General features: G+C 39.8%; 1 protein-coding gene across 3 annotated transcripts; it reads left to right on the forward strand.

The window, feature by feature from the left end:
* Positions 1-5,202: 5,202 nt before the first annotated feature.
* On the forward strand, positions 5,203-27,263 carry LOC125360117 (influenza virus NS1A binding protein). Of its 3 annotated transcripts, XM_048358135.1 has the most exons (15): positions 5,208-5,502; positions 10,887-11,114; positions 12,764-12,891; positions 13,132-13,301; positions 13,410-13,485; positions 15,320-15,493; positions 15,744-15,869; positions 17,223-17,330; positions 22,014-22,143; positions 22,373-22,597; positions 23,289-23,410; positions 23,504-23,630; positions 23,730-23,861; positions 23,953-24,126; positions 25,391-27,263. In XM_048358135.1, exons 3-15 carry the CDS (start codon positions 12,781-12,783, stop codon positions 25,642-25,644), a joined length of 1,929 nt encoding a protein of 642 aa, XP_048214092.1. In that variant the 5' UTR covers positions 5,208-5,502; positions 10,887-11,114; positions 12,764-12,780; the 3' UTR covers positions 25,645-27,263. The 3 variants fall into 3 exon arrangements, with proteins under 3 accessions (XP_048214094.1, XP_048214092.1, XP_048214093.1); XM_048358136.1 differs by lacking the exons at positions 5,208-5,502; positions 10,887-11,114; positions 12,764-12,891; ... (2 more) ...; positions 15,320-15,493; positions 15,744-15,869 and adding an exon at positions 16,267-16,395; XM_048358137.1 differs by lacking the exons at positions 17,223-17,330; positions 22,014-22,143; positions 22,373-22,597; ... (3 more) ...; positions 23,953-24,126; positions 25,391-27,263 and adding an exon at positions 16,255-16,395 and having other exon boundaries at positions 5,203-5,502.
* The last annotated feature ends 440 nt before the right edge of the window (positions 27,264-27,703 follow it).

Here is a 27,703-nt window from a genome sequence, read left to right on the forward strand (position 1 = left end):
TATAGATTATGCTATACGTCACCACACTTGTATTTATACATTTGATTTTCATGACTATACTTGAACTAGTAAGAAAGCTTCTTATTTCATGTCTTTTTTATTCTTTGAAATTAAGTTGATTAAAAAAGGTTTTGTTGTTGTTTTTGTTTTGGATGCTCGCAGAGAGCACAGATTGCATGTTGTGGCCACACATCAAAAAGAAAGTAGGAACCAGGGCACTAGGTGGCTCATATCTGTAATACTAACTATTCAGGAAGCTGAGATCTGAGGATCATGGTTTGAAGCCACACTGAGCAGGAAATCCCATTATCTCTAATTAATCACCACCACTACCACCACCAAAAAGTGGAAGTGGATCGCTGGCTCAAGTGGTAGAGCACTAGCCTTTAGCAAAAAAAGCTTAAGGGATAGCACCTAGGCCTTGAATTCAAGCCCCAAGGCTAGCACCAAAAAAAAAAAAAAAAAAGCAAAATTGAAGGTTATATAACATCAAATTGAAGGAAGAATCTCAGAATGGCAGAAAGAGCGAGAAAGTATTAGGAAATCTCCACTGTTGGACTAAGAGGCTAAAGTTTATCTAAAAAATTTGAGCAGTAATAATTTTTCTAAAAACTAGTGGGAAAATTATTAGTAAAATATTTTCTTTGAGTAAGATAACTCAGGCCTGACATATTCTGATGTATTTGAAGAATTTTTAAATCCTTGGATTAAAAAAATAATAAACCAAACATTGGTTTTATTCTGATGGAAAGTCTATAGATGTCTCACCAGGAAAGTGAAAGATTTTTAAATAAGAAACACTTATTAAGGGGCTGGGAATGTGGCCTAGTGGTAGAGTACAGTGCTTGCTTAGCGTACATGAAGCCCTGGGTTCATTCCCTGAGCACTACATATACAGGGAAAAAAAAGCCAGAAGTGGCGCTGTGTCTCAAATGGTAGAATGCTAGCTTGAGCAAAAAGAAGCCAGGGACAGTGCTCAAGGGGTTCAAGCTGAAGTCCTGAGTTCAAGCCCCAGGAGTGGGGGGGCGGGGGGAAGAAATGCTTCTTTTTTTTTTTTTTGGCTAGTCCTGGGCCTTGGACTCAGGGCCTGAGCACTGTCCCTGGCTTCCTTTTGCTCAAGGTTAGCACTCTGCCACTTGAGCCACAGCGCCACTTCTGGCCGTTTTTCTGTATACGTGGTACTGGGGAATTGAACCCAGGGCCTCATGTATACGAGGCAAGCTCTCTTGCCACTAGGCCATATCCCCAGCCCCGAAGAAATGCTTCTTTTTTTTTTTTTTTTTTTTTGGCCAGTCCTGGGCCTTGGACTCAGGGCCTGAGCACTGTCCCTGGCTTCTTCCCGCTCAAGGCTAGCACTCTGCCACTTGAGCCACAGCGCCGCTTCTGGCCGTTTTCTGTATATGTGGTGCTGGGGAATCGAACCTAGGGCCTCGTGTATCCGAGGCAGGCACTCTTGCCACTAGGCTATATCCCCAGCCCCTGAAGAAATGCTTCTTAAGAAAACAATTTTTAGATAGGCATGAAGTTCTCAATTCATTATGGACTGCAATACAGTACAGTTTTCAGTGGCCTACTTTAATGTCAGTATGAAACTTCTAAGACTTTCCCCTAGGCTTTTTGTGCCTTTTATGACACTACCATTTCTGCTCTTAAAACTCTATTAATGTATTCTAAAAATATGTTCAAGACAAAAAGAAAAGAAGAAAAGGAGCCTGGCACTGGTGTTTCATGCCTGTAATCCTAGCTACTCAGCAAACTGAGATTGAAGGATTGCAGTTCAAAGCCAGCCCAGGCAGTTAAGTCTGTGAGACTCTTTATCTTCAATTAAGAACGAGAAAACAGGAAGTGGAGCTTCAGCTCAAAGTGGTAGAAGCAAAGAGCTCAGAGACAGCACCTAAACCCTCTCTGACAGGAAGAAAGAAAAGGAGAAAAGAAGAGGAAGAAGGAAGAGGAGCAGGAAGAGGAAGAAGAGGAGGAAAAGGAGGAGGAGGAGAGGAGGAGGGGGAGGAGGAGGAGGAGGAGGAGGAGGAGCAGGAGGAGGAGGAGGAGGAGGAGGAGGAGGAGAGGCAGGAGGAGGAGGAGGAGGAGGAGGAGGAGGAGGAGGAGGAGGAAAGGAATTGAGGAAGTTGCAGTATAAACTGCAAGGGGAGGACGTGGAGTTGTGGCTCAAAGTGATAGATAACTAGTGTTGAGCAAAAGACCTGAGGGACAATGCCCAAGCTCTACATTCAAGACCCACCACAACCACCCCCACAACAAAAATAAACTGCAAGGGGAGGGAAGAATATACCAATCAGACAAGGCAGCCACCCAGAATACAAGAGAAACCATTGGAGAGGAAGGAGCAGTGCTTTGCCAAACTAGAGGTTGGTGATGATTTTTCATTAGACCAGGGACAGCCAGAAATTTTAGATAGTTGATTTAAAATAATGTCATGTAGCAGAGAAGTTTTGAAACTTAAACAAGCTGGGTACCCATGGCTTATGCCAGTAATCCTAAAGATTCGGAAGATCTGAAGCCAGCCTAGGCAAGAAAGTCTAAGACACTCTCATCTCCAAATAAATTGGGAGTGCAGCTATGGCTCAAGTGTTAGAGTGCTAGTTTTGAGCAGAAAAGCTAATGGATGGCACTTGGGCCCTGATTTCAAGGCCCAGGACCCCCTCACACCCACCCACCCCACACCCACATACTGTAAACAAGATTCCAATTTAAAACGATTGTTAAGACTATGATTTGTAAGTTGTGTGAATTTCTATGTGGTAATATTTAATTAAAGCAACCTGTCACTATTAACATGGTTACTAAATTAGAACGGTGACAAATTTGGGGAAGGGAGTGAAGTGCCAGACTTTGAAGTCAGGCCCCATTTTACCACGTGAACCCCATTTTACCACGCGAATCTCACTTTACCACGCGAACCTGAGATAAGCAGGCCCTGTGAGCAAACCCAAGATAAGCCCATTAGGGCCCAGTCGGTCTAGAACTCTAACTGCTGGGAATGCTTAACTCTGACCACCCCTAGAATTGAACCCTGAGCCAATCAGATTTGTACCTGTATCCTAATCTTGCTTGCTTGAACACCTGATTGTTGTAACTTTGTTCTTTGCCTTTATAAGCCCTGTGTAATCACAGCTCGGGGCTCCCTCCTAACCTCCGCTGTGTCGGTGGGTAGGACGAGGCCCAAGTTGCAGCTCGCTTAAATAAAGCCTTGCCTTGCTTTTGCATTTCGGAATGTCTGAGTCTCGGTGGTCTTCTTGGTGGTGGTTTCGTGACTTGGCACAACAGGAGGTGGAGACATTTACATGGTGTGTGTGTGTGTGTGTGTGTGTGTGTGTGTGTGCTAGTGTATGGGACATTAACTCAGGGCCTTGAGCTCTAGCTCAACTTTTTCACTCACCTCTGGTGCTAGATCTCCAATCATGCATTTTGGCTGGTTATTTGGAGATAGTTTTACAGACTTTCCTGCCAGGTCTCAGCCTTCTAAGGAGTTAGGATTACAGGAGTGAGCTACCAGTGATAAGCAATGACTTTTTTTTTTTTTTTTTTTTTTTTTTGCTATAACATTGTCTGGTTCACTACAAGGATTATAGCAGCATTCCAGGCATACTAGATACCAGTAGTACCTCTCTCCTATTTCTGTTTCCAGGCATTGCCAAATGTCCCCCAAAGGCAAAATATCGCCTCTCCTTAGAAAATTACTAGTTTAAAGCCCAGGAACCTATATGACTAATATGAATACCTATGTGATTCTAACAACTATGGTCAGAGGACTACACTTGAGAGACACAGAACTAATGAGTTATGGATCAAACCATGCACCCTGTCCAAATTCATGTGTTGAAGCTTGCAAGTCCTGGTGCTTCAAAATATGACCTCATTTGGAAAGAATAGCTGTAGATTTAAAGTGAGGTCACAGTGGAGTAAGCTGTGTCCCTTCTCCAATATGATTGATGTCCTTTTAAAAAGGGAAAATTGGGGCAACAAACATGTACACAGAACAAATACTATACAGATGGAAGTTATGCTCCACAAGCCAAGGAGCTACCAGAAGCTAGGAGAATGGCCTTGAACCCATCCTCCCCACAACATCCATACGGAGTCTGGACTTCCAACACTTTCACCTCACATTTTCAGCCTCCAAAAAAATGAGACAATTTGTTATTGTTATTTAACATAGTTCCAGGTACTTTGTCACAGTAGATTTAGGAAACAAAAGACCAAAAAATATTCAGAATGTCTCATTGATGTTTTAGTAGGTATTAAGTAGTAATTGGATAGACTGAGTTACCTGAAAGATAAATAAATTTACATACACTATACTTTGTTTTTTTTAAAGAAGGTAATACACAACGGAAAGAAAAAAAAAAGGAAAGATCCTAACTAGGGGTGGTGAAACCAAACAGACCTGCTTCCTGGGGACAAAAATGATGGGCTACAGATAATTAGGCTTGGATCCAGGCATAAAAGGCCCCCAGAGGTTTGGGTAGGGACTATTAATCCCTCTAGGTTTAGTGTCTAAAAGAAGGCAGGCCCAGTTTAAGAAAAAAAAAAAAAGACTGCGCGTTTACTTGAGGATAAATCCAGGGGACAGAAAGTAAAGGGGGAACAGGGTTTTATGGTACACTATAATAATGCCAACTGGTTTTTGTAAGTTACTGAATGCTCTCACCCAAACCAGGCCAAATTAAGAGTTATTCAACTCCTCGCTTTTTCCTCCACCTCCAAGCTAAGGGCTGTTGACCAACTGCTGCCCAGTCCGGTCTAGGGCGGCTGTAGAAGCCACTCTGACCCCGAGAAATCCCATCACCCACGTCCGAACCCTTCAGCTATTGTGCCTCCAGGTAAAGAGAAACAGGTGAAGGCGACCAGAGAGAACTAGTTCCGGGACAGCCCGAAAAGACGGAGGCAAGGGTGCAGGTCGAGAGAGGAGGCGACTGCGTGACCAGGGCAGGACGGCGCGGACGCGGTGGGACGCAGAGCCGTCTTGCGCGGCAGGATCACCTTGCGCTGACCTACTTGCGCGGTGGAGGGGGGAGCGCCAGCGGACCTAGGAGGAGGGCGGGACGGGATGTGGGCGGGCCCGCGCAGGGGGCGGGGCTTTGAGTGGGATCTTTCCGGAGCTCGCCTGTGATTCGCGGATTGGTCGGAGGCGGAAGCCGCCCGGGAGGCGTTGGCGGCGCACGTGGTGACGTGCGTGGTGGGTGCGGCGCAGACCGGCGGCAGTGTCTCCGGGACGCGCGTGGAGGTCGGGAGGCTCTCTCTATCAGTGCTGGGCGCAGTCTCTGCCTGCTGCTTCCGCACGGCCGTGCGGGTGACCAAGCGAGTCCTCCCCCCGTGGCGCCGCAGCCTCCGTGGACTGGTCGTGAGTCCCTGCACTCGGTCGCTGCCCCCCCCCGCCGCCGCCTCCGGGAGCTTTCCGCTGGGCCAGTTCCCGCTCGCTTCCTCCTGCACCCCGTCGAAGCCCCAGAGATGAATTTTTCCATCTCTTCAGAGATGAACCAGGTAATTCGCGCTGGACCTGTGGACTGTGCCGGAGCGAAGAAGGCGCGGCTGGAAGTGCAGATGCGGGAACGGCGCTGGCGGCGGGAAAGAGGGCGGGAGGCGCGGAGCGGCGTACGCGTCTCCGGGGAGGACGCCCCGGGCCGCCGGCGCCGCAGGGCCGCCTCGCGTTCCCGGCGCGGCGGTGGTTGCTAGGTCGCGTTGTCCGTCCGGGGACTGAGCGGTGGCGTCTCGGAACCCTGCGCGGAGCCGAGGCCTCGGTGGTAAGGTGCTGAGATGGAGAGGTCGGCTCCGCCAGAAGGGGTCTTGGGAACAGGGATCCTGACGACGTGGGAAGGCGCCGGGGGCGGGGGAAGGGGGACCCTCCGGAAGGAGGGCGCGGGAATCTCGGGGTTGGCCGAGAGGAATGGACCTTGCGGGGGATCCGGGCGCTTCCCGGAGAGACCTGCTGGGGCCAGCGCGTGTGGGCGGGGAATCGGCCGGGGCCCGCGTGGGTCCCCGGGGCCTGCGGCAGAGGTGGCACCGGGTCCCCGACCGCCGTGGGCCGCGGGGTCCTTTGTTCCCGCTCCACGTTGCCCGCTTTTCTTGCCAAGCGCGGGGAGAAGGCGGGAGGAGCTAGGGAGCGGCTGGCCTGACGTGTCGCCGCTGAATGACTGCGGGGCCGGCCAATCGCGGGCGGGGGTGTGCGGGCTCTGGGCGCCAGCGAGGCCTGGGTGGGTTGCGGTGACGCCGGCCACTCAAGGCTGCTGGCCACACTACACACACACACGCACACACACACTACCACCACCATCGCCCCCCACCCCCAAAAAATGAGTGGGGAAATATGCTATTGTACTAATTTGCTTTTGGAAAAGGATCTTTGTAAAATCTTGAGAAAAAGACCTCGGGCAATATCAAGACTTCATGAAGTACGATCGTAAACGAATTAGAACCGCAGATACTTGGGAAATACGTGCACTTTCCTCCCAATATGTAATAGGTGGTCTGAGACAGCTGGCATTTCCAACCAGAAGAAATCAGATGAGCTTAAAAGGCGCTTTTTTTGTTTCTACTGTGTTGGCAATGATGAGTGTTATTGTAACAACATGAAGTTTTTTGTTAAATCTTTGGGTGTTGTGGTCTCTTGTTCAGTCATAAATGATAACCCTGAAAGTGTTGCTAAACAAATGCAGCCGACTACATTACCACGGACCTATTTGCTTTTGATCCTAGCACTAAGCGTTGCTTTAGGAAAAATAGTGATAATAGTTTTAGGTTGAATTGTGCGGAAACTTTTGTTTTAAAAAGTATTGTAGGAACAATTATAATTTTAAACCTGGACATAATGGAAACACTATTTTTATAGAGTTGGATTGAAACTAATACCAGGCTGCTTACCAAACCTATACAGTTGGGTAACGAGGTAAGCTGTGTTCATCGATGGAAACCTGTAATAGCATTTTTTCTCTGTATTTTCCTAATAGGTGAAATCTCTAGTAAGTTAATGGATATTAATGTGTAGTCCTCAGATTCGTTTTTCTGATTTTCCCCCTCCCCAAGACAAAACATTTCAGGCATTAGTTTTAAATTAATATCATTTAATTCCCCAGTTTCCTATCAGGGAAAGGCCTTAATAAACACTGATTCTGAACTGAAATGCTTAACAATCATAGTTGGAATTCTGAAGTTGAGGAATCTCCCACCTTGTGTTTGCTACAGGCTATACACAGAAGTATTAGGAATAAGAGTGATGTCAGTTAGTACCTTGTAGATATTTCTAAACCTGTGCATAGATCAATCAATATTCATAACCTCTTGATGTAACCTAGATGTCCAACGAGCCCCCCCTCTTTGTTTCCTTATTTTTCTCAGTGCTTCAAACTAAGTGATTGTGTTTTAAAGTTACCCATTCATTTTTGGTATTGATGCTACTTCTAAGCAAAAATGTCTTAAGTTTTCACTGCCTTAATTGTCTTCTGTCCATATTTTACCAGTTCTCCCAGGGCATCCCCCAACTTTTTAAGTCCTTCACCTTCCCATACTTACCATTGTTTAAATCTTGGAATTATTCTTACTTCCTCTCCCACTATTTACCATTTGCATCCTGCTGTCCACAGTCTATTGAAACCCAAATAGCTGCTGTTACTGGAATGTTTGTGCTGTCTGTCTTCCTTTTCCCTTTTGCTGTTTTCTTCACTGTTTGCTTTATCTGCCTTCTAAGCTTTGTTAGGTGCAATGTTCAAGGGTCAAATTGATTTACTACATTGTGTTATAAACATTCCACTCCAGTTTGTGTCTGACCAATGTTTGGTGACACATGTGTTAGAGTGTTGAAATGAAAGAATTCCTAAACTATGAGTTTAACAGTGTGGAATAGGTGAGTTTGGAAAGTTTTGATATAGATGGATGGTAATGGTGGTTTTTGAGGTGACATTAGGAAGCTAAAACTTCGGGTTTTAAAGTGGTTTTAAAGACTGATGAGCCATCACTTTTACCTTACTAAAGGCCAGAGAAGAATTTAGGGGAAGGCCATGGTATGCCTTACCACTTTTTTTCCCCATCATCTCTTTTAAGACCTTTTGTTAAGTTTTACTTCAGCTGGGCTGTGTGTAGTAACTGGGGAAGTTCTGAATCTTAAAAGCAGTTTCCTCATTTGAGTCTTTTTTTTTTTAATGTCTTTGGGTAGTCCTACTAAGGAACTGAAATATATTTATCAGAATATTCTATTTGAATTGAATTGTTTTCATTTTAAAAGTGGATTTGTTTAAAGTGTAGTTTAAATACTAAGCGGTGTACCTTTCATGTTTTTATATGACCTTGAGGTTACTTGGGATTTGGGTATTTTTTCAAAGAAAACAAGTTTCTCTATTATTAAAAAAAAAAAAAAATTACTGTAGTTTCTGTGCTTGACCAAAGAAGAAATGTGAAATTGGGATGTAGTTTAGAAATCTTGATTTGCCCAAGAGTACCTTGATGAAAGTGAATGAACTTTTTTTTTTTTTTTTTTTTTTTTTGCCAGTCCTGGGCCTTGGACTCAGGGCCTGAGCACTGTCCCTGGCTTCCTTTTGCTCAAGGCTAGCACTCTGCCACTTGAGCCACAGCGCCACTTCTGGACGTTTTCCATATATGTGGTACTGGGGAATTGAACCCAGGGCTTCATGTGTACGAGGCAGGCTCTCTTGCCTCTAGGCCATATTCCCAGCCCGTGAATGAACTTTTGAAAGTAAGTTTATATTAATATAAATGTCATCTAGACTTTGGATTTTAAAATCATGTAAGGTTGTATTTTCATATATTAAAAAGTTAAGGCTCATACTAAGATTTTGATATAGAAAGAACCAAGTACAAAATACATAGAGATGTTCTACAAATTTATATGCCCTAAATTGCTCTAAAAGTCTTAAGTCTTCTAAGGGATTATAGCAATTTTAGCCATCATTTTCTTAGAAAATAAACAGGGTAGAACATTCAATTTATTAATAATAGGTGCCATTTTTTAGGGTAGATTACAAGTTTCCAAATACTAGGTAAAATTAAGTTTTAAGTATTTATAAATTCATATTGTATTTCAGATTTTTAAAGGATGTATTTAAGTCATATCAAAATAGTTTGTGTGGAGTTTTTCCTCTCCCTTCTCCCTAGGAGTAGCTTATAAAGCTGAGGTCAGTTGCCGGTTATGCCAGTGGTTTGACACCCTGTTTGAAAGGGTAGTGGTGTTCTCTGTGTGAAGATAGGTTTGTGTGCATTTGGAGAGCATTTGTTTTATTAAGACTGGATTGGTAAGAAAGCTGAGAAATGTAAAGCAGTAAAAGTCAGCATTATGTAACGTGGTGTGATAGTTTTGAGGAAGGAGTAAGTTTTAACTTACTTCCTTAAAATGAAACCTGTTATGGAGAAGCTAGCTTGAGAATATGGGTTCCTGCTCTCACAGATTGTTTACCATCTTAGATCTTACAAAATAGGTTCATTACTAGACTGCCTTTAGTAGCCCTGAGGCAAGAAATCATACCTTTTGAAATAATTGGTGGACTTAGAATTATGAGTTGGATTGATGTGTACAGAAAGTCTTGGTAATTTTAAGATGTCCATTTTTAAAAGTGCACATTTCACACAGTTTGTTTCTTAGTTCTCTGAAGTAGGTGATGTAATAAGTACTGGGCTGAGGTGTAGCATGTAAGATTCTGGGATCAATCCCCAGAACTTGGGGAAGAAGGACAGTAAAATAAGTACCATATACATTTGACATTAATAATTGATGATGTGAAAATGGGAAAGAACAGGTAGGAGAGCTGATATTTCCTTGAAGTTTTAATTTGTAACAGAATCGTTCTTTTGGTATTTTATTACTGCATATGAGAAATAATGACACAAAGAACAGATTTTAATAATTTCCTTTTTCTCTCATTTATTTCAACATATTATTCTTTTGAGGTGGGGGGCTTGAACTCAGGCCCTAGGCAGTCTCCCTGGGCTTTATTTGCTGAAGGCTAGTGCTTTACCACTTTGAGCCCACACACAGCTCCAGTTCTATTTTCTGGTAATAAATTGGCGATAACAGAGTGTTACAGACTTTCCTGCCTAAGCTGGCTTTGAACTACAGTCCTCAGATCTCAGCCTCCTGAGTAGCTAGGATTACAGATGTGAGCTAACATTTATGAACAATACATTTTATATCTTAAAAATGTATTATTCCCTGTGAAGATTAAATTCAAATTTTTACCTAATTGTGGAGGGTAAGGTATTGAGATTGAATGGAGAAAAGATAAGCAGATACATAGGAGCAGAACATACAACACACAAGCTGTAAAATTAGACATAACCTTTCTTAGGTTTCTGTGTGAGGAGGATGGATAAAAAACTACTTCCTGCTGTGTGGGATTTGGCAAAGGCTCTGTGGCAGAGGTTGGATTAAAGGCTTTGGAGGTAGAATAAAGGTACTGAGACTAGGATGTGTAGAGCACACTTTGAGAAGAGAATATGTGGTTTGTAACTGTTTCCATGCTTGGGATTAGCACTTAACGGTTGTTTGCTGGGTCCTAAAAATGGACATCTCATGTTTGTACATAAATTGTAATTTAATAGTAAAGAAAGATGAGTTAACCAATGTTTGTATACTCCTTAACTCTTTAGCAGTCTTGTACACCCCATTTTAAATGATAATTCATTCATCAGAGAGGATTTATTTTAAATTTTTCCTTGGGGAGGATTTATTTTATAAAGTGCCTGAGTAGCTGAAAGTGAAAAGTGTTTGTGTGTAATTCTATTTCTGTTATTTTATGTGGTGTGAATATTTTTGCCAGTTGCCTCAAAGTCTCTTAAACATTGTTTGCATGATCTGTTCTATCTTGATTAGTGGCAGACTTTGGTTGTTCTGAATATCTAACTTAAATCTGTCATTGTTGTAGATTATGATGCATGATTATCACAGAAGAAATTCGTGTCTATAGCTTTTAAGGACTTGATTACATCATTTTCAAGCCTGATAGTTTTGGAACCACCATTAGAGCTTAAGACACAACAACTTTTACTCCAGCCACCTATCTTCATACCTTGACGAAGTGCTTCATTTCAACACTCCTTTGTCTTTGGATCAATATTTTAGTTCCCAGTAATCATTTCTCACAAATAAGAAGGTAAGTGAATGAATGAATGTTCCTTGTTGTAGTATTTAAGATACAGTTTTTTAACCTTTTCTTTTTTTTAAGGCAGACATCTGTAATCTTTTTTCCTTTTTTTTTTTTTTTTTGGTGCCGGTCCTTGGGCTTGTATTCAGGACCTGTGTACTGTCCCTGAGCCTTTTGTTCTTTTTTCTTAAGATCACTTGAGCCACAGCTCCATTTACAGCTTTTTGGTGGTTAGTTGGAATTAACAGTTTCAGGGACTTTTCTGTCTGCATTGCCTTTGAAGCATGAGCCTCAGATCTCAGCTTCTTTTATATGATCACAGGCATTGTGCCTTTGTGTTCCCTACCTAAGATAGAATTTTTATGATATTCCTTTCTGTAAATTTATTTTGACGTGTGTGTGTGTGTGTGTGTGTGTGTGTGTGTGCAAGTGCACATGCTCTTGGGTTTTGAGCTCTAGGTCTGGGCACTGCCCATGAGTTTGTTTTGTTTTGGTTTTTGTTTTAGTTTTGTTTTTTTTTTTTTTTTTTTTTTGCTTACGGCTAGTACTCTACCACTTGAGCCACAGCTCTACTTTCGGCTTGGTAGGGGGTGGGGTAATTTACTGGAGATAAGAGTCTCAGATTTTTTTTTTTTTTGCCAAGTCTGGCTTTGACCCATATTGTCAGATCTCAGCTCCTACGTAGCTATGATTACAGATGTGAGCCACCAGCACCTGGTCACTATTTTGACTTTTAAGTTGCTTCAAACTGAAGCCTTCTACATGGGTTGTTCCCCCTCCCTCTTTTTTCCCCTTTTTTATATGATCAGTCTGGCCTTCAACTCTATCCTACAACCTCCTAGGCACTGGGATTATAGATTTGTGTCACTATTCCCATCTCATACATGGTGTATTTGTGTAAAACCATATGTTTTTAAAGTGAATTTTAAAAAAATTTTGTAAAACATTAGTTTCTGTTATATCTTAGGAAATCAGTTGTTTAGAATAGGTGACACTTAGACAAGAAGATAAAATTCATCTTTTTAGATCTTCATTACTCTTTCAAATGGTATTTGGTAGATGCAATTTCAAGACTTAGGAAACTTTGAATGTATCTGTTTTAAGCAAGGTAGGAAGAAGTAGATAATTTTCCACATTGAAAAGGAGATTATACATTTGGAGAAAGAATCAAAATAGACTGTTCAAGGAGTCTAAAAAGTATAGGACTGAGATAACCTAGTTTTCTCGTTTGTGAGTAAAGGGATGACAGCAGCCGAAATCCAAGGAAATTTTCCTCAAAGGCTTCTCAGGTTATTTGTTGTATTAGGTAGGATAGAGTTTTAGTTTCCCTCTTTCAGAATGGAAGTTATTGAGGTAAGTCTTAGGATCAGAGTATGGAATTTCAGAGTAGGCTTTTATCTTTCAATCAGGGTTTTGTGATTTTTGAAAAGTTTATGTGCTGTCCACAAGAGAGAATTACACAGTAAAAGTACTGTATTACTCTTTCTTTTTAATTTGTATTTCTTATTTTTTGGCAGTACTTATGTTTGAACTTAGGGCCTTAGGCTTGCTATGCAAGTGCAGTTTATCCCTTAAGTTACATATCCAGCTTGTCAAATACAATTTAAAATATTTATCATTTGCAAGTGAAATAACCTAGCTCTCTTTCTTCTATTTAGCCAATTTATAAGGAAAAATGATTCCCAATGGATACTTGATGTTTGAAGATGAAAACTTCATTGAGTCTTCTGTTGCCAAGTTAAATGCCCTGAGGAAAAGTGGCCAGTTCTGTGATGTTCGACTTCAGGTATTATGGCTTAATTGAGAACTTAGAGAACTGATCTTTTGTTACTAAGTATATCAGTTACTAAAAACCAAACATAGGTCCTGGATTTGTTTGTTCCTCATAGACATTTAATAAAATGAAATTTTAAAAGAATACTCTAGTTAGAAATACAAGTAAATTAAGGACACTGGGTATAGTAATGGTAGAAAAAAGAAGTCTATCATCCATAGTACTTAAAATGTGCATTTTTGGTAATTGCAGGTCTGTGGCCATGAGATGTTGGCACACAGAGCAGTGCTGGCTTGCTGCAGTCCCTATTTATTTGAAATCTTTAATAGCGATAGTGATCCTCATGGAATTTCTCATGTTAAATTTGATGATCTCAATCCAGAAGCTGTTGAAATCTTGTTGAATTATGCGTATACTGCTCAGTAAGTACTATAAACTGTAATTACAAAATATCAGGAAATATCAAGTCTCTAGGAATTTTTTTAAGTTAAATATCGTGTTTGAAGGCCTTACTTTTTTTTTTAAAACAGGTTAAAAGCTGATAAGGAATTAGTGAAAGATGTTTATTCTGCAGCAAAAAAACTGAAGATGGACCGCGTGAAGCAGGTAGAATATCAGAAGAATTACAAAAGAGTTCTTGTTACTTGGGAGTTTTATATGATCATAGTTCAGAAATTTCATGAAACATTTTGTTACTCCCAAGAATTTGAAAATGCCCATCCACCTCCAACAAACAAACCCTTAAGTATATTGTTCTAATTGTTTGGCTTTAGTAACTAAAGTCAAAATCATACTCCTCTTAGAAAGATAATTTGGGCTAATGGAGTGCTCTTCAGACAGTTTTCTATGTTGTAGTGACTATGTCAGTCCCAGTTCCTTCTCTTTGTTTTGTTTTGTTACCAGTCGTGGAGCTTGAACTCAGGGCCTGAGCACTGTCCCTGGCTTCTTTTTGCTCAAGGCTAGCACTCTACCACTTGAGCCACAGTGCCACTTCTGGCATTTTCCATGTATGTGGTGCTGAGGAACCGAACCCATGGCTTCTTGTATACGAGGCAAGCACTCTACCACTAGGTCATATTCCCAGTCCAGTTCCTTCCCATCTTCATTTTATTGATGATTAAGCCAAGCAGGGCTTGAACTCAAGCCCTAACATATGCTCAGCCTTTTTGCTCACAGCTGGATCTACCACATGATCCATGCCTCTAGTACAGTATTTTGCTGATTAGTTAGAGATGAAGTCTCTCTTTTTCTCCTTTGGCTGGCTTTGAACCACAGTACTCTAGGTCTCAGCCCCCTGAATAAGTAGGATTTTCAGATGTGAGCCACTGGCACCAGCACTTTTTAAACAATGCATTTTTCAGTGGGGTGACAAACATATTAGGAAATCCAGTTATACAAAAATACTTGTAGACTACAGTAAATGCATTTATTTTTTGTGTAATATACACTAAATTATCATAATTATATTACAATCATATGGTTACTAACAATAAACAATGGGAAGTATGGCCCTGCACAGGTGGATGGATGTGAGCATGCCATTCTGGCTGAGCACATTTTCAAAATATTAGGGGTCCACCCAGAGCTGTGCTAGTGAAACCTGTTAAGGAGTTGAATTGTTACATTTGTGGAGTCTGCTGGTATGAATTTTATTACTCTGTTTTCCAGGAGCTAATCATATAACTTAAGCCTTCAGTTTTTTGTTTTCTTCTTCTTTTGGTTCCTCTTTTCAAAATACTGTGTCTAGGGGCTGGGAATGTAGTTTAATGGTAGAGTGTTTGCCCAGCATGCATGAAACCCCCAGGTTTGATTCCTCAGTACCACACAAACAGAAAAGGCCAGAAGTGGGGCTGTGGCTCAAGTGGTACAGTGCTTCTAGCCTTGAACAAAAGATGCTTAGGGACAGTCCCCATGCTTAGAGTTCAAGGCCCAGGACCAGGAAAAAAAAACAACAAAACAACCAAAACTATGAGTAGAACTTAATGCCTATGACAAGTGCTTAATAAAAGAAAGGCAAAAAAAATGTTTACTTCTCAAACACAAGAAGGCTGTAAACTGCAGGCTACAGCCACCTATCTTTTTTTTTTTTTTTTTTTTTTTGCAAACTGAGTAGACACATTCATTTATTTATATGTGTCTGGCTGTTTTCTTATTATAGTGAGTGGTATGACAGACAGTATGGTCTTACAAGCCTAAAGAATAATTTAGACACTAGTACTACCAGTGAAGGAATGCACATATGAATGAGGCATTGGAAAAAGGGCCAGCAAACCTGTCATTTTCTACAGGGCTTACAGGTTATTTATTGGTACTGTATCTCTTGAAAAATGCCTCTAGTTCCCTGACAGTGAGTTTTGGTCCAAATCTAAATTTTTGTGTATATTAACATATTGAATATTAAATTCTTGTTAAATAATATGTTATTTACTTCTTTTGCAAGGTTTGTGGTGATTATTTACTATCTAGAATGGATGTTACCAGCTGTATCTCTTACCGAAATTTTGCAAGTTGTATGGGAGACTCCCGTCTTTTGAATAAGGTTGATGCATACATTCAGGAGCATTTGTTACAAATTTCAGAAGAAGAGGAATTTCTTAAGCTTCCACGTCTAAAGGTAAGGACTGTACATATAAACAGATTTTATTACCTAGTTCAGGGTACAGAAACTTTTTCCATGCTTTAAGTAAGTAAACTATGTTTATGAAAATAATATGGTGAAATTAGCCTGTTTTTTATCTTGGGTTATTGGTGTCCTTGTAAATTACAGCAAATTTATGGAATCAAACTTAATCATGAAGTAGAGGATTAGTCTAAGAACTAGTTTCAATACTGATAACATGTTTCACTGCTTTTTCCTATACTAGCTGGAGGTGATGCTTGAAGATAACGTTTGCCTGCCCAGCAATGGCAAATTGTACACAAAGGTAATCAACTGGGTGCAGCGTAGCATCTGGGAGAATGGAGACAGTCTGGAGGAGCTGATGGAGGAGGTTAGTTTTAGAGTAAATGGGATCTAACAATTTTTAAAAGCTATTTTGTTGTGACATGAAGGATTCCCTTTCACTTTATTTTATAACCATGACCCTAAAGAATTTAAATTTTGCTATAGGTACCCCTAAGCTGAGAAACAGGGGGGGTGTCCAGGTGAGCTGATTGAACTGTTCAGTTTGGTCTTTTGCTCTTCTTTTTTTATTTCTTTGCTTATTATGTGCTGTTAACTTTCTTGAAAATAGCATGTAATTTGCTTTAGAAATGGGAGGTGGTACTGAAATTTCTGTAGATTCTTAATTTTTCTTCACAGGATTTTGCTTTAAGTTTGACAAGTAGGTAAAGCTTCTAATGGTTGTTCCTCCCCATTGGTTTATCTCCCCATAGGTTTATTAACAAAACTAGGATACCCAAGACTGAAGAAACAAGAAGAAACCTCAAGTGTATTGACACGTAAAGAAGCAGCAGTCCTGCCCCAGTTCTCCTAAGAAAAGTCCGCTGTGGGCAGAGAACGATGATGATTTAATGGTGTTTACTCCTTTACAGGATTCTTGTCTTTAAAGCTGTGTGTTTCTCACTGGTGTTGTTCATTCGTTTAGTCAATCAGTCACTTCACTTTTTAAACCTATACAAGAAAACCAGAAGTGGTGGAGAAATAGTGGGAATTAACATACACAGGTGGAGCAGCATTGGTTGGTCTTTCTGCATTAGCCTTTCAGAATCACTGAAGGCTTGCCAGTCTGCTCAGTCCATAAGACTCAGTCCATAACATCCTTCTGAAAGAGGACAAACACCATCCATCTTTCATTTCTGTCATTTCCCACTTGAAAATCAGATGCATTAACTATGTATTTGCATCTGTCATAAAAGACAAACTTGCTTGAAGGCTTACACTAGAATTTATTTAACTTGACATTACCTACAGGAAAGAAATATGTTGATGCAAGTCATACTTTTATTTTCAAAGGTGTAAATGATTCAGTATTTTATTGTAAATATGTATATTCTTTACGAATTTCTGTTGTTACTAGTGCTTTTTCTTTCTTTTTTTTTTTAATGTTATACAATAGAAGCTGTAAAAACAGTGAAGATTTCTTTCAAGCCAATCAAGCCCAAGGAGTCTTCAGCCAGTCTTAGAAGATTGTGTGTTCGATTTTGGGTTTTTTTTGTTTTTGCTTTTTTAATTTTTACCACCATGATATGTATTTTTCTTTACTTTGGGATCCTGCCAGAGTAAGATGTCAAGAAGCTTAAGCAGCACACTGGAGGTTACCTTGAGGCGGTTGTGTATCTGCGTTCTAGTGGAGTAGCCATGGTGACAGTAGCCACATGGGTGTTCTGTTGCTGTTTTGCAGGTTCAAACCTTGTACTACTCAGCTGATCACAAGCTGCTTGATGGGAACCTTCTAGATGGACAGGCTGAGGTGTTTGGCAGTGATGATGACCACATTCAGTTTGTGCAGGTACACATTGCACAGTCTGAGGTAACCTCAGGTTAAAACTTGACTAGAGAACTTTACAGCATACTTAAATTTTCCTTTAATAAAGGAAAGTGGACAGATTTCATTGGTATAACTGGACAGAAGCATTTTTGGGGGAGAAAATAATACTTCAGAGTTAACTAGCATTTTTGCCATATGACCAGAAGTTAACTCTGCAAACTAGAAAACCCCATTTAGGTTTTTTTCTCATAAAGTAGAATTTACATAGTAAGAATAACAATAGTGAGATGAAACAATGGAGAAATTATCATTTGGGCTAGATGATGAAAAGCAGTTGCAACAGCATGCCTTCCCTGTGATGAAAAAAAAAAACACACACACTTGATGACTGCGGAAGCAATCAGGCTCTGTCATTAGTGGGCTTTCATTTGAAATTAGAAATGGTATAGCTAAGACAGACACTAGAGACCTGTTAACACAGCTTATAGTATTTCTACAGCATTATCAACTCAGAAGTTGTAGATCATATGTTACAATGTGATCTAGGTTTGTCGTGAGCAAAATGAATTAAGACATAGTTCCACTTTGCTGATTGAGTTGATTGAGCTCAAACATTATCAACCATTATTAGAAAACATAAGCTAACAACTTCAGCTTATGGAAAAATATACTTTTTTTTTTTCCTGTTGTTTGACATTGTATCTAGGGCCTACCATTGAACCACATTGCCAGCCTCCAAATCAGGAACTAACCAGTGTGTAAACCCTGCCGATATTTTTTTTTTTTTTAAGATTTATAGTGTCTTATAAGTTTGCGCTTTACCCCCCTTATACATCATTTTTATACTGCCCTAAGGAAGCCATTTTCCCAACTAGGTTTTAGTAGATTTCTTTGCCTATGCTTGAAATTTATAAAAGTGATCAGAAAATAATATATTTTCTTGGCCTTTTAGGTCAGCATTATACTAGTGTAGAATAAGCTATAACGTAAATGTAAAGGGTTTGTGTGTGTATGTGTGTGTTTTTAATTAGAAAGTGAGGTGATCATGGTGGTACTTGTCTGTAATCCCAGCTACTCAGGCAACAGATAATGGAGGATGGTGGTTTGAGGACAGCCCAGGAAAAATAGTGTGACCCTATCTCAGCCAACAAGCTTGGTGTGATTGTTCACATCTGCAAATTCCTGCTATGTAGGAGGTGTGGGTAGAAGTTTGCAGTTGGAGGCTGGCCTGGAGAGGATCCTGTCAGAAAATACCTTAAAACCCTACCTGAAAAATGCGTTACATAAAGTGGGCTGTTGGCATGGCTCAAGTGGTAGGTAGAGTACTTGCTTAGAAAGCATAAGGCTAACTTAGGTAAATGAGAGTTGCTTGTAACCTGTGTAGTTTGTTAAAAACACTCTGGTGTCCTGTGATGCTAGTGTTTGAATATTTTCTAAAGAACTTTGGGGGTTGAATTAGTTGAGAATTTTGTGTTACATTTTGAATATTTAAGGTATTTTCTCTGTTAACTATGACATTTTAAGTTAACAGAAAAAGGATTAAATGCAGAGTTAAGTGTCAAGCCATGATGTTTAGCATGAGGACACAAAAATGTACAGGAGACATCCCAGCTACAGAAGACTGACAGGAAAATTCCATTTTTCAAAGCCAGCTTAGGCTAAATAAGGTTCAAAGACCGCCCCGCACATTCCCTGCTGTCCCCCCCCCCAATAAAAAAACGGTAGTGTGTGCTTGTCACAGATACAGCACAAAGCATAAATAGGATAGGGGTCCGGACCAGCTTGGACCTCTTGAAAAACAAAAACAAGAAAGATGAAGAGATGGCTCAAACAATTGTTTACCTACTAAGCATCAAATCCCAGTTTTTAAATCTAATAATGCCACAAAAAAAATGATGAATTTTTGCTGGCAAGACTTTATCAGAGTGGATAAATAATACTCTTGCAAGCAAATCTTATGCCTTTAAGTACCCTAAAGGAGAAGGTGTAGTATAGTAAAAATAGCTGGAATCCACAGAAGAGGATTTAGAGGTGTGAGTTACATTGCAAAGACCACTCATTTTAGGTCAGAGTTCTTTTTATAAATTCTATGAAGCTGGGCACAGGTATCTAGCATCTGTAAACCTAGCTATGAACCAAGATGTTCAAATCCAGCCAAGGCAGGTAAGCCGGTCAAGCTTTTTTCTCCAATAAATTACGAAAAAGCCACAATTGGAGCAGTGGCTCAAAGTGATAAGAGTCCTAACCTTGAGCAAAAAAATCTCAGGGACTGCACCTAAGTCCTGAGTTCAAGCTCCGGGACTGACCTCCCCATGCCCCAAAACGTTGTAAGATTAATGAAGTGTTAAAATGCTAATTTGTTCTTATTTGGCATTTGATACATGATTGTATGAGTTAATTACTCCATAATTACTGTATTTCCCTCTTTAAGATAAAAAAAGATGGAAAGATTGTCTGGGCAAAGTTGTTTCCCTCAAGGTTGGAGGTCCTGAGTGAGAAAGGGCCACTTGCAACCTGGGTGGGTTAGCTTTATCCTGAGGTAACAGGAATAATTTAGATATGGGAGGGTAGTAACAGGTAGATAGAATTTAGTTTCAATAGTCCAGTAGTGGGGAGATAGAACAAGTCAGCATATTTCTGTCCAAAATTCCTGAATCCCAGTTTAAGCAAAATGTATTTAGGTGGCAGTCTCTGAACTGTGAGATTGCGCTGATTTGTTTTTCAACTTGCCAAAATTTTTGCACTGAACACATTTATTTGTATAGCTAAGATTAAGGGTAGGTAAAGCCGTGAAACTGGTTTGTAGATGCTGTAAGCAGTAGCTGAGGTTTTGTTTTGTTTTTTAATGAAAAAATTGATCAAGGATGAAAGGATGGAGAAATGTATTAGGAGAAAAGACTGTGTACAGTGTATGTCTTTAATCACATATAAATAGAGGTTGAGTTCATAGGCCTCCGTATAATTTAGGAGGTTTGAGGAGGAATCGAGCATGAGTGCGATCCTGACTTGTGTGACTTGCTGACATGTAGTGCCCTGAGTAGAGATGGTAAGGTACACAGGATGAAGAGCCACATAATAGGATTCTGGAGTAGAGGAAGGAAAGAAGGTTGAGACAGAGTCATAGAAAGGTAGGAGCAGGATTAGAATCTAATCGAAGCTACCTAATGTGGGCAAAGAAAATCTGAAAGAAGTCGTCTGAAAGGCCATAGAAAATAAACCACAGATAGCATTTTATCCTGAGCCTGTTTTATAATGCTAGTCTTCCCTTTCATTTTTCCTTATCCGTTACAGTAATTTTACTGCAATCAGACCTTTTACTGTGAGTATTCTCTATTTGGAGCATACTTCTTCTCCAAGTTAGGTGAGGTGAGAGATTCACATACCTTGTCACACCTCAGATGCAGCTTGATATCACTAACTTTAGTCCTCAGTGGTTTTCTACTGCATTGTATAAAATGAGAAGCTTTATTCTCAGAATACCTAACCTTAATTTTAGCTGTTTTATTGGGTAACTTCTTAGACATCTTCTCTGGATTAAAAGCAGTGATGATAATACCTACACGTGTACATGTAAATCAATGCCAGCCAACAATATGGCATGTTCTCTGCCTTTGCTCAAAGGAGTGCCTGCATTCTGTTAACTACTTACCAAATGGTCCAGATTTGAAGACAGGGTTTAGCCTAAGCTCATCCTCCTCCTGCCTTCAGCCTGCTGAGTGCTGAGATCATAATATATTATAACTATTATATTAGTTCTATTATTTGCTTTTCTTTCCATTAGCAACGGAATTTTCCAATAGGAATTATGCTTCTCCATGTGGTTTAGCCCCTGGGGTCGACGGATTAAGTGGGCTGGACAGATAATTACTAAAGTGGCACCAGTTAGTTTGGCAGTTAAATCTCATGGTAGTTGTGACCAATCCTCCAGTTCCATAGGATCAAAGTCCTCGGAAGCAACAAGGACTCAAACTGGGGAGAAAGCTGTGAAAGTAAACTCATACATGAGGAACTTTATGGTAGTTCTCTCAGAATCATTTGTGTGTTACTCTTGCTAGATACTCCCAACTTTGTGAATATTTGGTTCTTGTAGTAGTATTTCATTTCTTAATTGTGTGAATGTACTTATGTCTAGAGCACAACTCTGTTACACATATGAGATAGCCCCAAAGAACTAACACTTCAGTGCCTCTTGTGATGACCACATTTTCTTATAAAAGATTGAGACTGTGTGCTCACTTCAGTGGCTCTGTATAAAGGATACCAATGCATATGGTAGCCTTTAGTTAGGTTTGACAGTTCAGTGTGATAGTGAAATGTGTTTTCTCAGGTAACTTGTGCCTTTATAAATTTGTGATACTTTTTGGAAGATTATATATTTGATCTTATGTGAATTATAGATGGTATTTTTCTTCTTCCTCATACCTATATTGAGATACCTTCTGAGACTTGACCTTTTTGGATCGTTTAAACTGAGTGTTTCCTAACTAGTTGTGTAGGTGCTGTTTTTATTATCTGGAGCTGGAATTGTGCCCGTAATAACGTCAACTGGAAAGTGCTTGTTGTGTTAAATTTAGTGTGCCATCGGTGTCCTGTTTAGGTGGAAGTTACTCAAGTGCTTGGCAGTGTCATGGACTAGCTCAGGAACAAAGGTACACCAGGTATGGTCTTTGGCTAGGTTTCTGTAGCTACCTTTTGATTTTGCAGAAAAAGCCGCCACGTGAGAATGGCCATAAGCAGATAAGTAGCAGTTCCACTGGATGTCTCTCTTCTCCAAATGCTACAGTACAAAGCCCTAAGCATGAGTGGAAAATCGTTGCTTCAGAGAAGACTTCAAGTAAGTATAGGACATTGGCCAACTCAGTTTTCAGTTTATTCTTAGGGAGCCTAGTCAATTTTAATACTTTTAAATTGACTAAGGAAAACTTCAGAATCAATTCGATTTGGAAACAGTAGTAAAATATCCCAATCAGGGAACTGGAATCTATATAGTCCAAATCCAGAAACATAGCGCAATCAAAAGTAATTATAATTGCATCATAAACATGCAACTCTTGTGTTTGCAGGTAACACTTACTTGTGCCTGGCTGTGCTGGATGGTATATTCTGTGTCATATTCCTTCATGGACGAAATAGCCCGCAGAGCTCACCAACAAGTACTCCAAAACTAACCAAGAGTTTAAGCTTTGAGATGCAACCAGATGAGCTAATAGAAAAGCCCATGTCTCCCATGCAGTATGCACGATCTGGGCTGGGGACGGCAGAGATGAATGGCAAACTCATAGCAGCAGGTGAGTACAGAAGCATGGTAATTTATCAGAAGCATGTAAGTGGATAAACCTATACATGGACATTCTTGCTTGCTTGTGGCATGCAAATTTGAGGGCTTAATATACTTAATAGACTTCCATGGCATTTCAAGAGAACCGAAATAAGGACACCACTAAATAAACCTCACGAAGCTAGCCTGTTTGTAATTTTTTTTTAAACTATATAGAACATGAGTAAATTTTTATGCCAAGAATAACAACTTGCTCATACTAACAGGGCTACTTTTGTGAGCCTTTAAAATATCAACCAATGGGGGGCTGGGGATATGGCCTAGTGGCGCGAGAGCTCGCCTCGTATACATGAGGCCCTGGGTTCGATTCCCCAGCACCACATATACAGAAAACGGCCAGAAGTGGCGCTGTGACTCAAGTGGCAGAGTGCTAGCCTTGAGCAAAAATGAAGCCAGGGACAGTACTCAGGCCCTGAGTCCAAGGCCCAGGACTGGCCAAAAAAACAAACAAAAAAAAAAATATATCAACCAATGGGTTCTTAAAGTGTTTGTTTTTGTTTTAAATACTTTATTTGTACCTATTACTTGGGCCATTCTGGGTAAGTATGGAGGAGGATCATAAATTCAAGGCTAACCTGGGTTCCAGAAACCTTTAGCCAATTCATTATTTTAGAAATAAGTCTTCCTGGTTCTTTGAACAGGTGGCTATAACAGAGAGGAATGTCTTCGAACAGTTGAATGCTATGATCCACGTACAGATCACTGGTCCTTTCTTGCTCCTATGAGAACACCAAGAGCCCGATTTCAGATGGCTGTACTCATGGTAAGCATATTATGTTGCCACAACAGTCTATATTTAGCTTTGTTTCCCCATACTTCGGCTTGGCAGGAATTCTCACCTTTCATTTTGGCATAGGGCCAACTCTATGTGGTGGGTGGATCGAATGGCCACTCAGATGACTTGAGTTGTGGAGAGACGTATGATCCAAACATTGATGACTGGACCCCTGTTCCAGAATTGAGAACTAACCGTTGTAATGCAGGTAAATAATACTTTCCTTCTGAGATAGCCAATATTGAAATACAGTAAGTTATTAATGTACAGCCATATATATATATATATATATATTATGTTTACATAGGAGTGTGTGCTCTTGATGGGAAATTATACATCATTGGTGGCTCTGATCCATATGGTCAGAAAGGACTGAAAAATTGTGATGTTTTTGATCCTGTAACAAAATCCTGGACAAGCTGTGCTCCTCTTAACATTCGTAAGTAAAGATTTGTGAAATAGTGTGTGTGTGTGGCTTGACACAGGTTCAATAGAATTGGTAATCTTCTTGGTTTGGTTTGGTTTTATAGGTAGACACCAGTCTGCAGTTTGTGAGCTTGGTGGGTATTTGTACATCATTGGAGGTGCAGAGTCTTGGAATTGTCTGAACACAGTAGAGCGTTACAATCCCGAGAATAACACCTGGACTCTAATTGCTCCCATGAATGTGGCCAGGAGAGGAGCTGGAGTAGCTGTTCTTGATGGTGAGTGGATTTGGAGGAATAAAAAGTAGCAAGGATTTGTTTCCAAATTCCAAGGTGATGAAAATGATAGAAGTTAAACTCTTATCTAATTTAGAATTCTGAAGCAGCTATCTCTGAGGCAGCGGGGGCTGAAGACTTGTCTTGTAGAAGTCTGGTGGGGTTTTATGTTGCTGCTTTCCCCGACTAATCAGACTGAATACATAGCTTAAATACAATCACCTCTTTTGGTACTTAATGAAGTTCCAAATCACTTTTTCCCATAAACCAAACCCCAAATGTTTTAAGCTTCTTCCCTTTCTGTGGTAGCTGTAAAAAAAATGATGTCCAAGCCTTGCAAATACAAGTCCATTTTTCAACATGAATTGGAAATAAAACCTTTGTAGATTACTTTAAATGTCTTACCACATTAAACTGTTTTATGTAGACAGAGCTTTCTTTTCATATCAATTTTATTGCTGTTTTAAATATCTATGTAATTGTCATCATGTAGTTAGCATCCTTAAACCCAAATCTTAATAGGCTCATGTGTATAGACAGTATGAGCAGCTATTGGCAACAAGCCTTCGACTTTCTGTGAGCCTTGTTAGTATGTTGTACAGGTTTGGATCCAAGTTAGGTAAAGTAATGAATTTGAGAATCAGTAATAATTTTTCCAAGCTACAGAGCATTTTGTGCTGCTAACATTTGTTAAGATGTAATTTAATATTGAAATTATTTATAGTTTTGTGCTGGTGCCTGAACTCAGGACCTTGGAGTTGTCCATTAGCTTTTTTGCTCAAGGCTGAAACTCTACCACTTGAGCCACAACTCTACCTCCAGCTTTTTGGTGGTTAATTTAGAGATAAGAGTCTCATGGACTTTGTTGCTTGGGCTGCCTCAAACCATGATCCTGAGTAGCTAGTATTACAGATTTGAGCCACTAGTGCCCAGATTTGCATGTACAGTCATAACTGTTCCTAGAAACATCTCTTCCAAAATTTTTATGCTGATGGAAAGCTCTAGATTTTCAGTTTTTGTAGAGCACTTTACACAGCTTCATTGTATAATGCTATCTAATTTGCCAACCTAAGAGCTGGGAATGAGTTGTTCAACTTTGTGCCTCTCATGGCTTCTGTCCCCTTGTAAGTTCTCTTGAGGAATGAATTTTTATCTATGTCACTCCTTTTTTATCCCCTTCTAAAAAGAACTTGCATAGGAATTCAGGAAGATTTTTTTGACAGAATGAACAGGCATTTCTATGTAAACTATTCTCTTTCTCTTTTAGGAAAACTATTTGTAGGTGGTGGCTTTGATGGCTCTCATGCCATTAGTTGTGTAGAGATGTACGATCCAACTAGGAACGAATGGAAGATGATGGGAAATATGACGTCACCCAGGAGCAATGCTGGGATTGCAACTGTGGGGAACACTATTTATGCAGTGGGAGGATTTGATGGCAATGAATTTCTGAATACAGTGGAAGTCTATAATGTTGAGTCAAATGAGTGGAGCCCTTACACAAAGATTTTCCAGTTTTAACAAATTTAAGACCCTCTTAAACTAACAGGCTTAGTGATGTAATTGTGTTTAGTTAGCATAGGTACACTTGTGAATAAGGAGGGTGGGTGGGTACAGATGTTCATAGATGTTGTTAACAGCAACACATAGCTTTTGCATATTGCATATTATTAAATACGCTGTACATAACTTTTTGTGTTTGGGAAGGAATGCAAAGATGAAAGTCTGTTTTGTGTATTTTTAAGACTTTCTTTCGTTATTTTACCTTTTGGAAGTTGATACTATAAAAAAATAAACAGAATTGATTGGGCACATAATGACACTTCAAGAAATCCCTTCTCCACATTTGTTTTGCCAATTTGCACATTAAATGACTCCTCAGTTGTGTATTATGGGATAGAGGGGTAGGGTTTAAACATGTAGGCAGTTGGGATTTTTAAGGACCCTTTTTCAATAACTGGAATACTGTATAACAAGAGATGCTTATTTAAATAGATAACAATGACTATTTTTGTTCTTATTAAAAGAAAGCTGACATGCCTACCAATATTTAATCTTTTATGATTGCCTTTTTATAACTTTTTATATTCTCAGCAGAGTGCTTTATCTGTTGAAATAAAATGTGACAAACTCAATTACTGAAGCAGAATGGCAGTCTTGAAAGGATGAAGATAGGGCTTCTTAAATGCAGATTGGTAGCATTTGATTCAGCTGCTTTGTTTTTGTTTTGTTTTTAAGAATGTAGTATTGATGTTTGAACAGAGTTGCTGAACAGTAACATAGTGATGATTTGGTAATTCAAATACTAGTTTGAATTAATTTGACAAGTTTAAGACAATAAATATAGTGATAAGAAGTGAAACATTTTATTATCTTTCAGATCCTGTTTTTTATCATGAACCAAACAATCTTGACTGGAGCTTTTGATGAGGGAAAGATATTAACAACTTGTTTGTGAGTGCAGCCCTTATCAGAGCTATGTTTTTGTTCAGCTTTTCTATTTGGATAAATACTGGTTGGAATGAACTGGTATTTGATGTGTTGTGCTACACACCTAACTTACGGTGCCAAAATGATTACGTCTAATGATTGCAGACACATTAAAGGTACCTTGCCAGAAGCCCTTGCATGGTGAGATGAATATCCAAATGTTGTCTACTCATTCATTACTCAAAGTTGGATTAAGTTAAGGCATTTGTAGAAAATGTTCATCCAGCATCTTGCATTTGCAATAAGGGATGATGTAAGATCTTTTTTTTCACAGAAAAGGAAGCATGCAGGAACCTAAAGAGCTGACTGTGATGAAATGACTCTTCAGTGGCTAACTTAGGTTAGGAAAAGGTTAAACATTTGTTCCGCTGGTTCTTTGCCACCTTGTTTCTACCAGATTTCACAAAGAACTACTCAAAAAGAAAATCAGATCACCTGGTTACTAACCATTTATGCTTATTTGTTTCTGGACTAAAGTTTAGCAGGTTAGATGTGAACTTGCTTAATATGACTGTTCTTTACATGGATCTGTGTATGTTCTGTTGAGCTCAAGAAAATAAAGTTTTAGATGAGGATTCAGCACTTAAGATCCTTGAAATCAATTCTTTCATAAGTAATATGCTTCATGCAAATAAATGTGGGAACACTTTGTCACAGCTTTCCTCATTACCGTTTATGACAAATGGAGTTTGGTGGTTAAAAGTATTGTGGTGAGTGTTTCAATGGTACTGTGGTATTTGAACTGGGGGTCTTGTGCTTGTTTTACTGGCACTCTACTACTTGAGTTGTGTTTCCTACCTGGCTTTTTGCTGGTTATTTGGAAGATGTGAGTCTCTGACTTGCTGTCTGGGCTAGCCTCAAACTTCATTCCTCGACCTCATCTTAAGTGGCTAGCATGAGTTTTAGAATAGATGAACAATACTTTCAATCAGTTGTAATGCAAAAAACATACCGAATTTTCTAAAACAGTTAGAAAATGATATCTATTTTTAATACACTGACTAGTTTACTACATACAGGTATAGTTTTAATTTTATTTTGGTGGTTTTGTTTTTCCTACTTTGCAACTGCTCAGAATGCTTTAGAATTT

Source organism: Perognathus longimembris, chromosome 11, assembly GCF_023159225.1.
Source record: "Perognathus longimembris pacificus isolate PPM17 chromosome 11, ASM2315922v1, whole genome shotgun sequence".
Taxonomy (NCBI): domain Eukaryota; kingdom Metazoa; phylum Chordata; class Mammalia; order Rodentia; family Heteromyidae; genus Perognathus; species Perognathus longimembris.